The sequence below is a fragment of the Vicugna pacos genome, chromosome 18, assembly GCF_048564905.1.
Source record: "Vicugna pacos chromosome 18, VicPac4, whole genome shotgun sequence".
NCBI lineage: Eukaryota > Metazoa > Chordata > Mammalia > Artiodactyla > Camelidae > Vicugna > Vicugna pacos.
Window position 1 is genome coordinate 32093434 of NC_133004.1, and position 12717 is coordinate 32106150.

Below are 12717 nucleotides of genomic sequence, written 5' to 3' on the forward strand. Positions count from 1 at the left end.
GATGAACAAGGCCCGGCAAGGGTCCACAGTGGTCTTGGGATTTGAACCAACTCTGCAGTCCCAGGGCCTTTCCTCAATCCTCACTTCCTCCCAAACAAAGGGTCAGCACCGTGGCAACAGCAGTTCTTCCCAAAGATGAGCCTCCCAGGGTGTCTTGTCCTCAGGCCTGGCTGCCACGGTCGAACGGCCATGAATCAAGCTGACGCTTCCATTACCCGAGGGAGTGTGTGGCCAGGATGGGTTGGCTTTGGTGGGGGCAGCGGGGAGGACGGCTCATCACAGCCACCAGCCGAAGAGGGATGTCAGCCCAAGTCAGCCCGGTGACTTCCTAAGGCCTGGACCCACCCTTAGCCCTCAGCCAAGGCAAGGACCATGACCCACAAGGGCACCTGGGGAGAAAGGGGGTGACGTGAGCAAACAAAAGGGCAGAGCCACATTTCAGGGCACCAGGCATGTGCAGACACAGGTCCAGGGCCAGCGGGAGCACACAGGCGTGGATGGGTGCCGAGGACACGCGGTCAGCACGCGTGCACCTACACACTGCTAACCCAAGCTTGTACAGCATCGAGGCTGGCGTGTGCACGCAGGCCCTGGGTGTGTGGATACAGGGATGCTGGGTGTGAGTGTCCAGGGTAGAACAGGCTGCGTAACAACTACTCTGGGCTGTGTGTCAGGCCAATGCATAGGGGTCAAGGCCAACAGCCATTCCAGTCAGTGGTCAGAACATGTCTGCTCAGAGCAGGGGATGGAGCTGTTTGCAGGGGCTGAAGGAGGGGACCTTTGCCTCCCCATCCAAGCCTCTGTGTGCTCACCCAGGTGCCCCCTGCTATCAAACCAGGTGATCCTCCTCCTCCCAGGTTCAGGCAGACAGTGGCATCTGCTTCCTGAATGAAGACAACCCTTCCAGTGACTCTCAGTGGGGATCCATTGGGCCTGCCTGAAAGTACTTCCTTTTATCTAACCAGCAGCCTTCTTGCTGCAGCCTCCGTGAGACCAAAAGATGGCTACTTCTCACCCCCTGCCCATCAGATGCCCAGGAGAGGACAGGAGGACTTGAAACCTGAGCGGTCCCGTGGGCTTCCTACCTCCTCCCTGTCCCTCCCTGTCCTGTGCAGAGGGTAAAAATGGCCCTTGCTTGAGCCGTCCGCATACCGTAATCACAGACCACTTCACAATTATTTATTTAATATTTTTCTTTAAGCCAACCCTTTTTCTTTTAACTTAAATGCCTATTTTGGTTTTATCCTAAGCAATAATGCCTGTGAAATCATGGCACTGATGGGCCCATTATACATTTTTTTCCTAATACACATTTACATAAACACAACTATTAAAATAGATTAAAATTTTGCCCGTGTGTATCTCTTGGACCTCTGTGGTCCACTTGTGACTTTCAGAAGGATCCTAGGTGAGAAGAAAGAGCTCCCAGACGCCCCGGGCCAGGTTCCTATAGGACACGTCTCTGCCCAGCCTCATGTCTCTGTTGGTTTCTTCTTGCCCAGAGGCCAAAGCCTGACCTCTTTGTCCTGATGTTCCAAGCCTCTTTATTTGCGCCCCAGTCTCTCTGCCAGGCCGAGTCCCGCTCCACACAGCAGGTCTGCAGTATTTACTGAATGAATGGAAAATGGATGAACGAATCACTGCTTTATTAACAGATGCATGAATGAACGAATGAACACATACCTCTACCTGGGTATCCCCCGGGCATCTGAGACTCCAGACATTTGAACCCCTTCCTTCAGGCCCCAGCCTACAACCTGAGGGTCATCGCTAGCTTTTCTCTCGTCCCACACCAGCCTGTTTTCCCTCCTGCATCTGCCCTCACTGTCCCACCCCAGGGCCACTGTGCTGAAGCAGCCCACCCTCTTCTCTCCCTTCAAGTGTGGTGAGAACGAGGAGGGGAGCCGTCCCCCTGCATCTGTTCTCAGCCCAGAGCTGCAAGGACCTTCCTGGAATACATAGCTGGGTGAGTCTCTGCTGAAAGCAGCCCTGGTTGCCACCAGCCCCGGGATGAAGTCTACGCTTCCCAAGGAAGCTTCAAGTCCCTCTGGCTCCGCCACCTCCGCGGCCTGACTTCTCACCACCCCCTGCTGCCCTCCCTTCTCTCCACACCTGCCATCTAGACCATTTTAAATTCCTCAAATGGTCCCAACTTTCTTCCCCTCTACCCTCTTGCCTGCCTGACATCTAGACAACCTTTCTGTCTTGGCTTAAATGTCATTTTTCCCAAAGGAGCCTCCTATGACCCACCCCACAAAGCAAGCGCTGCTTTTGGGCTTCCACAGCCCGCCCACCTCCCCTCACTGAGGTGACAGCAAACACTGACAGGGCTTTCTGTTCCCAATGCTTCGCATACATTAGCCTGTTCAACCCTCAGAACGGCTGTAAGAGGCAGGTGTACTGACGATCCCCACGCGCCCATGGGGGTGAGGCACAGAGAGGTCAGGGAACTTGCCCGACTCTCAAGTAGAGAAGCCAGAATCTGACCCCAGGCCGCCTGGCCCCAGAGTACTTCGCACGTTCTACTATCATCGTCTGTCTAGTTACGCGTCCTGCCCACCTGAGAGCTCTGAGAGGACAGGCACCCCCTCTGGAGGGTTCAGTATCCCGTCTCGAGGGCCTACCACAGTGCTCGGCACATAGTAGGGGCACACTGAGTTATACCGTCGGATAGATGGGGGCACAGATGGATGGCTGAATAATGAGGATGGGTGATGCATGAAAGGATCCGAATGGGTGTCTGATACAAGGAAGGATAATGACTGATGGGTGGATGATGGAATATGGATGATGGAAGGATGGATGATGGATAGATGAGCGAATGGATGATGGATGGGTGATGGATGGATGAATGGATGGATGATGGATGGTGTGTTTATGGAAAAAATGAAGGACATTCTCTACTTGGGGGAAAACTCTAGAAATCCCTCTGGGAAAGGATAAGGCTTCTTAGAGTCAGAGGTCCTGGTTCAAACCCCCAACTCTGCCTGCTGCTAGCTCTGTGATCTCGGGTAAGTTCCTTCATCTCTCTGACCCTAAGTTCCTTCATCTTCATGATAGTAATCTGTTTCCCCAGGCATCTAAGCCCTAAGATTTGATATAAATGTGGCTCTAGGGTAAAGGGTCCCCATGGGGTCTGGGTGGCTTAGGGCCTGGGTTTGAGGACCTGTCTCTTGCCTGCCTGGGCCCCCACCTTGCCCGCCCTCTGGAATTCAAGGCAGCTTGTCAGCCAGGCTCTATCTTGACCCAGCCCGCCCCCAGACACAGCCTCAGCTCCAGGTTCCCTCCATCCCCCCTCCCAAACTTCAGTGTCTGGCCTTGAGCCCTGCACACTCTGAGCTGTCTCACCTGCAGGCTCCTTGAGGACCTGGTATGGGGGAGCCATGAGGAGGAAGCCACAGCCCAGAGAGCAACTGGCCTCTACACACAGCAAGAAAACAGGTTCAACAAGCATTTATTGCGCCCCTGCTGTGTGCCTGCTGTGTGACCCCCTGCAGGAAGCCCCGCCCATTCCCCCGCCCCTGCCCCCCACAGGGCTCTGCAGGCTGGGGACCTCCTGAACTTTCTGGCTGGCTCATGGGTCCCAGGCTTTCAGCGGCTGATGTCCATGTCTTCCCCCTGCATCCCAGCTGCACCCAGCAGGGTTTTGCATGTGACGGTGGCAGGAGTTAGGAGTTGCTGTCCCAAAGTCACACTGTGCAGCCCTGTGCGATCCCTCGGGCCACCCTGGCCCCAATTCCAGGACCCTGAGACTCAGGCAGCGATGGGCAGGGCAGGCCACGTGTCTCCCACGCAGGCTGGCTGAGTTCACAGCACACAGGCCGGGTTTCTGAAGACACCAGACCAGTGGTCTTGTGGCAGGGGGCTGGTGCCGATGACGGCTTGGGGTCTGGAGTCAGGCTGGGTCACTATCACACCCAGTGCCCCAGGACCCAGCACTGGCGGTTCAGCTCTGGGGCCTCCTGTGCAGAGCTCCGGGGCCAGGAATCTCCCATATGTGGCTGGTGTCCTGCCAGGAGACAGGGGTGTCTGTGTTGACAGCTGCCTTCCTCCACCCACACCCCATCTGCCTGCCATCCAACCTGCTCACCCTCCACCCACCTGCAAAGTTCTCCACCTTCCCTCTCACACTCCTACCCACCCATCTACCAACCCACGTCCAGCTCTCTGCCCCGTTCCACTCACCATCTCATCATCCATTCACCTGCACATACAGCTCTCCACCTCTGTGATGCCCCTGTCCCCTACCAGTCTACCAACACCCGGACCTCCATCTGCCAATATCCACTGTCATCCACTCGCCAACCCAATATATCCACTCACTCACAGAGTCTGCCCCACCACAACCCGCCCGCAGCCCTAAAACCCACTCAAGCACCTCCCATCTGTCGACACACCACACACCCACCATTGTCCCACCCATCCTCCCTCCACCCACAACACTCCCACTGGCCCAGCTGCCCACATACACATCTACCCGTCAACCAGAAATATCCACCTATCCACCCACCCGCCCTCTCTCCAACTTACCACCTATTCGTCTGCTTCCCAACCTGCAGACACACCGTCTAACTCACAAACCTCCATCCCTCCATCTTTCTGCCCCGTAACTCACCAACCCACCCATCCAACAAAGCCCTCTGCACCGCCACCAACCCTGCAGCCCCCCTGCCCTCGCGTTCACCCATCCCACTTAAGCCGTCCACCCGCTCAGGACACCCACTTGCTCACTTTCCATCTCCCCTTCACCTCCCCCCGGCCCCCCCATCTACCCACCCACCACGTCAAGCTTCCCTGGACTCCATCGTGTGCCCCGACTTGCTCAAGGAGCTGGGGAAGGGTTAGCTGCAGAAGTGTCGACAACTCCTTATGTAACCTTATGTAACCCCAGGCCAGCAAGCGAATGTGCGGACTGCAGACGTCCCAAAGTTGCCCCTGAGCAGCTCGCGGGGCCGAGGCAGGGGGCAGACTCTACCGGGCCTTCTGCTCTTGACAGCCTGAGCACGCGGAGGGGCTGGGAGGCTCGGCTGATGCAACGTGCTCCCTCTTTTGTGTTTTTCTTGATTCTCAGAAGTTTGTTCCCCTGCCTTCACCCAAGTGCCTCTTTTGTGTCTTTCTAACATGCCAACCCCACTGCCATCTCCAAGCTGGGACCTGCCTAAAATGTCCTTCTACCTACTGTCCCACTGAACCCTCAAAGCCCAGCTCAGGCCACCCCTCCCCCAGCTCAGCTCAGGTTCCCCCTCCTACAGGAAGGCCCTCGGGCACCCTCCTCCTAGCCCTCAGAGGTCTCCCTATCTTGGAACACCGACCTCGAGTGGTGTTCCACCCCCATTAGACCGTGAGCCCACCCCTTGGAGAATGTCCCACGGCAGCTATGGAGCCGGAAAGATGAGAACAAAGGGGCCCCAGGGAGGAGAGACTAGCTGGCATGGCGGACAGGACGGGCGTGAAGGACGGGCGTGTAGGGGGAGGGAGAAAACTAACGGTGACAAAGCGCTTAGTCTCCACACCCTATGAGGTTCTGTCCTCGAAAGCCTGAGGGAGCTACCACCCATTTTACAGCTGAGGAAACTGAGACTCAGCCAGGAGAAGCAGCTGCTTTAGGATTCACAGCTCCAGTGCCACTGGGTTGAGTTCATTTTTCCCTGATTCCAAACATCAGCATTAAAAGAAATTTGTTCTGTGTGGTTTTGTTTCTCACTCCCGGCTCTGAAGGATGCTCAGACATACTTGTCATCCTTTAGGGTCCAACATCCTTCAAGAGCAAGCCCCTTGAGGTGGGAATTCCTGCTGAAGCCAAACTCCTGCTTGCATCCCTCCAAGGACAGACAGCTCATTAGTCTTCCTCCACCCCAAAAGCAGCTCTGACTGTTAGGAGATTCTTCCTCATAACAAAGAGTGGAAGGGAACAGGCAAAGATGAGGATGGTTGTGCCAATGGTGGGAGTATGCACACGTGATTTTTTTTGGCTTTGGCTTTTCTTTATTTTTAATATTTTTTAATGTTAGCGCTTTACTAATTTTACTATATTTTTAAAAAGGGGTGGGAAACATTTGGCAAACATTCTGGAATCGTTTGGACTCAGGAAAAACATTTGTTTTGGCCCCAGTCACTGAAACAGTTGCATTCTTTGGAAGTGCTTGCTGCCAAGATATAGGTGTTGGCATTTTTTTTTTTAATCTAAAAGCAAATATTTGGTGCACGGGAAGCCTTGATTGTTTTTCTAAATGAGTATTTAGAAATGACTGTAGCTGCTCTTACCGTTGCCAACAGTCAGAACCTTGGAGAGTTCAGAGGAACAGAGAGAAAATGATCATGTATTTTTAAGGAAAAAGAGGAGCCGTGATACTTACCCTTCTTTGAGTCAAAATCCGGTTCTTTGTCCCCTGGATCCAGAGACCAGTTCACTAACCACTGGGAATGGCTTGGGGCCAAGAGCATTTACAGTAGTGGGAGCTGTTCTCAGCATGCACCCCATCACCCCAAGACTCCCTACTCATTTTCCTTCTCCTGGTTGCTTTACTTTGGGTCTGGTCACCAGTCAGGGGGAAAAAAAAAAGGCCTCATGCTATAGATCATTACAGATCACGGAATCCTACCTCAAAATGCCCCCTGGGCCCAAGCAAATGACAAAAAATGGGTGAAGCGGCCAGAAGCAGACTTTCCCCCAGCTCTTGCCAACTGTCTGAAACTGATTCTGAAACTGAAAACTGGAATTTCAAAATCAAATCTCCTGGCTTTTAAATGATAACAACTAAGGCTTTTAAAAACATTTAAAACCATCTGTGGGCCAAGCAGCTTCTCTCAGGCTAGACCCAGCCCGCGGGAGGCCACTTCTGACTTCTGACTGCTTTCCGGCCTGCGTCTCTGTCCCTCGGCTCCATTCTCCATGGCTTCACACATTGTGGCCCCTCTGTTCTCCGTGGCTTTGCACATTGTGGTCCCTCAGTTAGAGTGTCCTTCCCTGCTGTCCTCTGGCTGTGAGTCTCCCCACTTCTCATTTGATTACTTTTTTTTTTTGCCAAACGGAGGCAGGGAGCAGGTCATTTCAGGCAGAAGGAACAGGGTGTGAAATAGGTTCTTGGCAGGTAAATGGGGTTCTCAGGAGGTGTGAAAAACCTAGCCACGTTGGTGGCTGCAGGAAAGCAGGATAGTCCGTGTGGCTGGAGAGCAGGGCACACGGGGCTGGAGGAGCGGGGAGTGGAGGGCTGCAGGTGCAGAAGGTGCAAGGTGCCAGGTGCCAGGTGTAAGAGGATTCATCCTGCACCTGGGGTTTCTGCCGCATCATCAGACCCACCTGAGGCTGATTCCCGCCCCGCCTGCCCCAAACCAAGGAATCGGAAGCTCCGGGGAAATCTGTATTTTAATACCTGCCCCCCAAGTGTTACTTAGGCTCAAGGGTGATTGGAAGAGCACTGCCTTGGGCAAAAATGGGCATAAAGAATGATGACACAGGTTGAGCTTGGAGTCACCCAGGCTTGTGACCCAAGAAAAATGATTTTGATGTTTGGAACTCCAAGGAACTTCACCTGTAAAATGGAAATAGCCCTCAGAGCCACCACCCTGTGAGGACTAAGGGAGCTCCACCATTCATGGAGCCGTACTGATGACCGACTGACCGACTCCGCTAGGCACGGGGGCTGCCACCTGAACTTACTGTCCTTGTGACATCCCCACTCCAGTGGGGAGAGAGTTAGCAACGGAGGGTTCCCAGAGTGATGCGTCACTGAAAGAAAAATGAAGCAGGGACAGGATGGTGCGAGAAGGCCCCCTTGGGAATGTCCAAAAGGCGTCGGCACAAGAACTGACAGCCAGGTGGGCTGGGGCTGGGAGGGGCTGGAGAAGACATGATCAAGTCTGTGTCCTAGGACAATGGACTGGAATGGGGGTCAGCCCCAGAAACAGCAATTTCCACCCAGAAGCCGCTGAATAGCCCAAGCAGGTGACAAAATGCAGACTAGCTCCTGGCAGCAGCCCAGGGCCAAGGACCACTCAGAATTTGGTCTGTGGAGCAGCAGAAGCAGCATCACGGAAAATGCAGAGTCCCAGGTTCCGTCCCCCGACCTCCACTGGCAGAAACTGAGGGGTGGGGCCGGGCAACGCATATTTTAAGGAGCCCTCCAGAGGATTCTGATGCTGATGCTGTCCTGGATCTCTCTGCCCTCAGTGCCAGGGCCTCAGATACCTCCAAATTGCATGGCCGTCTGTTTGCCCAGGCAGTTGGCATTGGTATTTATTTCAGAAATATTGTCTGTTTCCTTTTTAATAAAGGAAGCAGACTCAAGCAGTACTATATTGGATTTGATTTTGATCTAATAAAAGTGCCAAGTTGCTGTGAGCCCAGAAAAGTCTTCCTTGAAATTCCCTCTGCTATTTTGAGGGCAGTAGCGGCAAAGACTCGTCTAGATGGAGCTCCCAGAAGCCACCTCTGTATCCAGCGAGTGACAGCCTCTCACCCGGCCCAGCCTGACAGCTACACCTGGCAAAATCAAAAGCTTGTCTCGGGCATTGAACTTGACAGCTGCAATCAGCTGCAAACCCCAGTTGCCCCTAAAAGGAAGATGCAGACACCTGGACCATATGGCAGTATCGCTTCCATCAAATGTCACATCTGACGTGCTCCCAAGCTAGCTGGTGGCATGGCAAAACCTCTAAGGCAGGTTTCAAAAGAAAACTCTCCTCAGGAAAAAAAAAAATTGTGGCAGAATCCATATCACAGTAGCCCAAGAGAAAATAGCAGCTTTTGGAGTGGTTAAGATAATCCAAAAGTTCATATACCTGTTTATGTAAAAGTGGCTTCTCAGGTGGGATATGGTAGAAAATGAGCAGTTTAGAGCATCAGTTGAGCACCTACTGGGTGCCACACACTACTCTAGACTCTCAGGATACAGGTGTGAGCAAAAGAAGACAGGGTGCCTATTCTCACGGAATGCAGCAGAGAGAGGCAACACAACAAAAACCAGGTACCTAAGTATAAAAGGTAATTCCAGAGAGGGACAGATGCTTTGAAGGGAAAAAAAAAAAAGAAAAAGAAAAAACCATGGTGATATGAAGGTGACTGGGAAGCTGGTGCAAGTCAGCGGGGCTTCTCTGAGAAAGTTGTCCTCCGCTGAGATGAAAGATGAGTCCAAGCCAGCTATGCAAAGATTAAGAGGGAGAGCATTTCGGGCAGAAAGGATAGCAGGTGCAAAGGTCCTGTGGGAGGAATGAGTTATGCATGTTCAAGGAAGAGAAAGACCAGGGTGGCTGGAGCAGAATGAGAGAGAGGAGAGTGGGAGGAGACGGGGTGGGGAGTTTGGGGGCCCCGAGTAGGAACAGCTTGGCTCCCAGGGTAAGGGAACCTACACGCCAAGCTGATCTGTACTGCCCAGGGGACCAGAGAACAAAGTCAATCTGCTTCTAGGAGCCTTAGTTTCTCCACGTGCACAATAAAAATAATCACCCCTCCTTGCCAGGACTGCGCCAACCAGCAGATGAGAAGGCTACAAAGCAGGGACCTGCACACAGCAAGTGTTTAATAATGCGGGCTCCCTGGCATCCCTCCTCTCCCATCCCGCTTGCTGGCAAGTCAGGCCACCGCAAGATCTGAGTGGCTGCTCAGTGCAGAAAAATTGCAGAACTCATCCAGGCATTTCCAAAATATTTTCTTGGCCAAAACGCCACTCGCAGCGAAGAGGCTGCATTCTGGAGATGGTGTCCTTTCCCTGGACGGTCTGATCAGGCTGCTTTCTAGTCCATGAGCAATGTGAGAACCCAGTCCACCTGTGGCTGGGTCCCTCTTCCCCAAACACTGCCGAAGGTCTGGCAGATGGGGTGTGCCTGGCACGTGGAGCCACTGACTGACAAGAGGCAGCTCACCCTAGTGCCTCGGAATCTGGGCTCTGGAACCAGATGGGCTGGGTGTACATCCACTTCCTGGCACAGCCATAACCTCCCTGGGCCTCAGTTTCCCTGTCTGTAAAATGGGGCTATGTTTGGGATTAAATGAGAGGATAAATGTAAAGCCCTCAGAACATACACAAGGGTGAACTGTTATCATCAGACTGAGCTCTTCTGGTTGGTTATTTTCCTAATCAACTCCAGGTATCATCATTACAGCTGTAGAATTCTACCAAGCTAGACCACCCGGGGCCAAGCACCCCTCCTTCTCCACACCCCACCCTCACCCGAGCTGGGGAGGCACCAGGCCTCTGGCCAGCATGGACCCCATGATAGCTCTGGCCAACGATACAGCAGTGGCTTGGGAGCTCCCCAGTCCAGAGTTTGCCTTATTCCCCTCCATGTTTCAGAGCCCGCAGGAGGCCCAGCCCAGAGAAGCACCTTTAGCAAAGATTCGTTGAATAAACGAATGAATGAATGGCTTTCATGTGGCCACAGACACAGCCCACTTTAGGACAATGAAAGTGAGTGGAGCACTCAAGCCGGCATCCAGCCCACACGCGGACGCCTCCCCCCTCAGCTCCGACCGCAGATAGGGTCTTTCTCATCCTCATTGTTTTAACCGAGTTTGCAGCACCTCTGCTGGCCCCGGGGAAAGACAGCGCCCCACAGCTCGGCTACCCCATGAAAGGCACACCTGGAAGAGGTGCCATGGGATCTGAGGTTCCTTCCTTCGCTGAGAAGCTGGGGTTTGGAAAACCTCTGGGAGCCACAACACCTTCCCCACCGGCTTCCATGTTTCTCTTTGAGCCTCGGGCTGTCAGGACCTCGTGGCCCCCCTATTTCTCCACCTCCTCCCACAATCTCCCTCAATGGCCTCAGCAGCCCTCCAGCTTCAACTAGCTCCGCTCTCAACCCTACACGTCCCTCAGATTCAACACAGATGCAACATCATGACGCCCCACAAACTACTCCTCTCCGTGTCCATCAGTGGGTGACAACTGGCCCTGGACTGCTGGCTCTAAACTTCCGTGAGCATCCTAGGTTGCTGGCTGCCCCCACCCCTCACCTTGAATCAGACAAGCTGGGGTGGGCACCACCCCTCTGCCCAGAGGAGCGCACTGCTGACCTCCCCCTCCCTAGTGCCAGGGCTTTCTACCCCCTCCCAAGGAGAGTTCATGTTCCCCACCCCACCCCAGCAGCCCTCCAGCGACACCCAAGGAGAATTACTACCACGTCTGGAAGGATAACTCAGACACGTGTGCTCTGCACTGGCCCCCAAGTCCCCCAGCCGGGCCTACAGTGATACCCGGCTCAGCCATGCTGCCTGCCCTTCCCTGCTTCAGTCTGCCTCCCTGGCACCTATTTGCATTTTCTGAGGTCACCCAAATAAGGGACTTGCTGTAGAATTCTTATCTCAGGATCTGCTTCTGGAGAAATACAAACAAAGCACTCTGACAATTCTCCCAGCAAAAAGTTCTTGAATCCGCCAACCCTCATCTCTGTTGCTGCAGGTCAGGCCACCGTCCGTCACTCCCGAGGATGACAGTGACAGCATCAAAGGTGGTCTGCTGGCCTCCAGTCTTCCTGCACTCTCATCCTTTTCTCACATTGCAGATGGGGTGGAAGGAGGCACCGAGAGAGATGGATGTAGATGAAGACGATGTAGCTATGTAGATTCAGATAAATAATCTGCTATGTCTCTTCCCCGGGCTCCCCGCCTCAGAGCCGGCTCCTCCCCATGGTCCTGCCTCCTGCGCCCCCAAGTCCCATCTCCTCCCCGCCCCCATTGCTCTCCCTGCTCCAGTCCAGCCACACCGGCCTCCAGTGCTGGCTGTTCCTGCTTTGCAGGCCCCTCTGCCTGGAAGGCTCTTTGCTTAGCTGATTTCTCACTCCTCAGCCCCGGCCGCAGGGGCTCCTCAAAGAGGCAGCTCTAAGGGGGCCTCTCCCGTTCCCTCTTTAACATCACACGTTCTTGTGGTATGACTTGAGGTCATCTCATTTGGTTCTGAGTTCATTTCTTACTTGATCCTCTCTCCCGGTCTCCCCGCCCCACAAGGCAGCGACCTCTGTCTGCTGCAGCTCCTGGCTGCGTCTCCAGCGCCTCGCATGGGGCCAGCACAGAGGGTCTGCACCGCTCAGTATTTGTCGAGGGCATGAAAGATGGAATTCTCCGCAGGCTGCTGACCTAGGACCGCATCTGATGTTTCTCTTGTGAAGAAATGCTGCTTGGGAGGTGAAGTGGGTGCCAGAGCAGAGCTGAGGAATGGCGCTGTGTGGAGAGGGCTTCTGCAGCTCCCCAACCCTGAGTGTCCTCATTCTCCACCCCAGGGCTCGCTTTCAGGGTCAGACTCGCTCCGACTCCACTCTTTCTCCCATTCTCAGGCCTCAGAGATCTGCTCTTTCCTCTTCTCAACTCCCCAGCGGCCCCCACGATCTCTTCCCACCGAGGATTTCTCACCCACTCTGCAGGGGACTCAGGCCCAAGTAGGGGGGCCTAGTGGCGCTCTGGAACATGCCAGGGCTCTCAGTTTGTATCCCTACCATGTGCTTCCTGAGCCCCTCTGGTGGATTCCTGCTCTCCTCTGTATCTCTGAGGCAGGCACTCCCCAGCCGCCTCCATGCCCTGGTTCCTGACCCCTTCCTCCAGGAAGCCCTCCTTCCCTGACACCTGGCATGAACCCACAATATGTGAGCCCAGTGTCCACTCTTACTCCTCGGGCAGGCAGTTAGTGTTTTGGCCTTCTTTCTGGGCTGCTGCAGGAGCCTCTTCCCTCTGACTGAAGACAGGACTTGCTCCTCCTCTCCAGCCAGGCCCCCTCCCAAGCTCCTTCA

At 54.2% G+C, this 12717-nt stretch overlaps 1 protein-coding gene across 8 annotated transcripts in view; it reads right to left on the reverse strand.

Moving 5' to 3' along the window:
• Window positions 1-1217: 1217 nt before the first annotated feature.
• Window positions 1218-12717, reverse strand: part of GSG1L (GSG1 like) — a 185802-nt gene continuing 174302 nt past the window's right edge. For 7 of the 8 annotated variants that reach the window (XM_072942830.1, XM_072942833.1, XM_072942834.1 and 4 more), the window contains one exon: window positions 3438-4009. In XM_072942830.1, the coding sequence (XP_072798931.1) occupies window positions 3808-4009 (202 nt within the window). In that variant the 3' untranslated portion in view covers window positions 3438-3807. Of the gene's footprint in view, window positions 1610-3437; window positions 4010-12717 lie in introns of those variants that run through there. The other variant, XM_072942832.1, reaches the window with a different exon arrangement.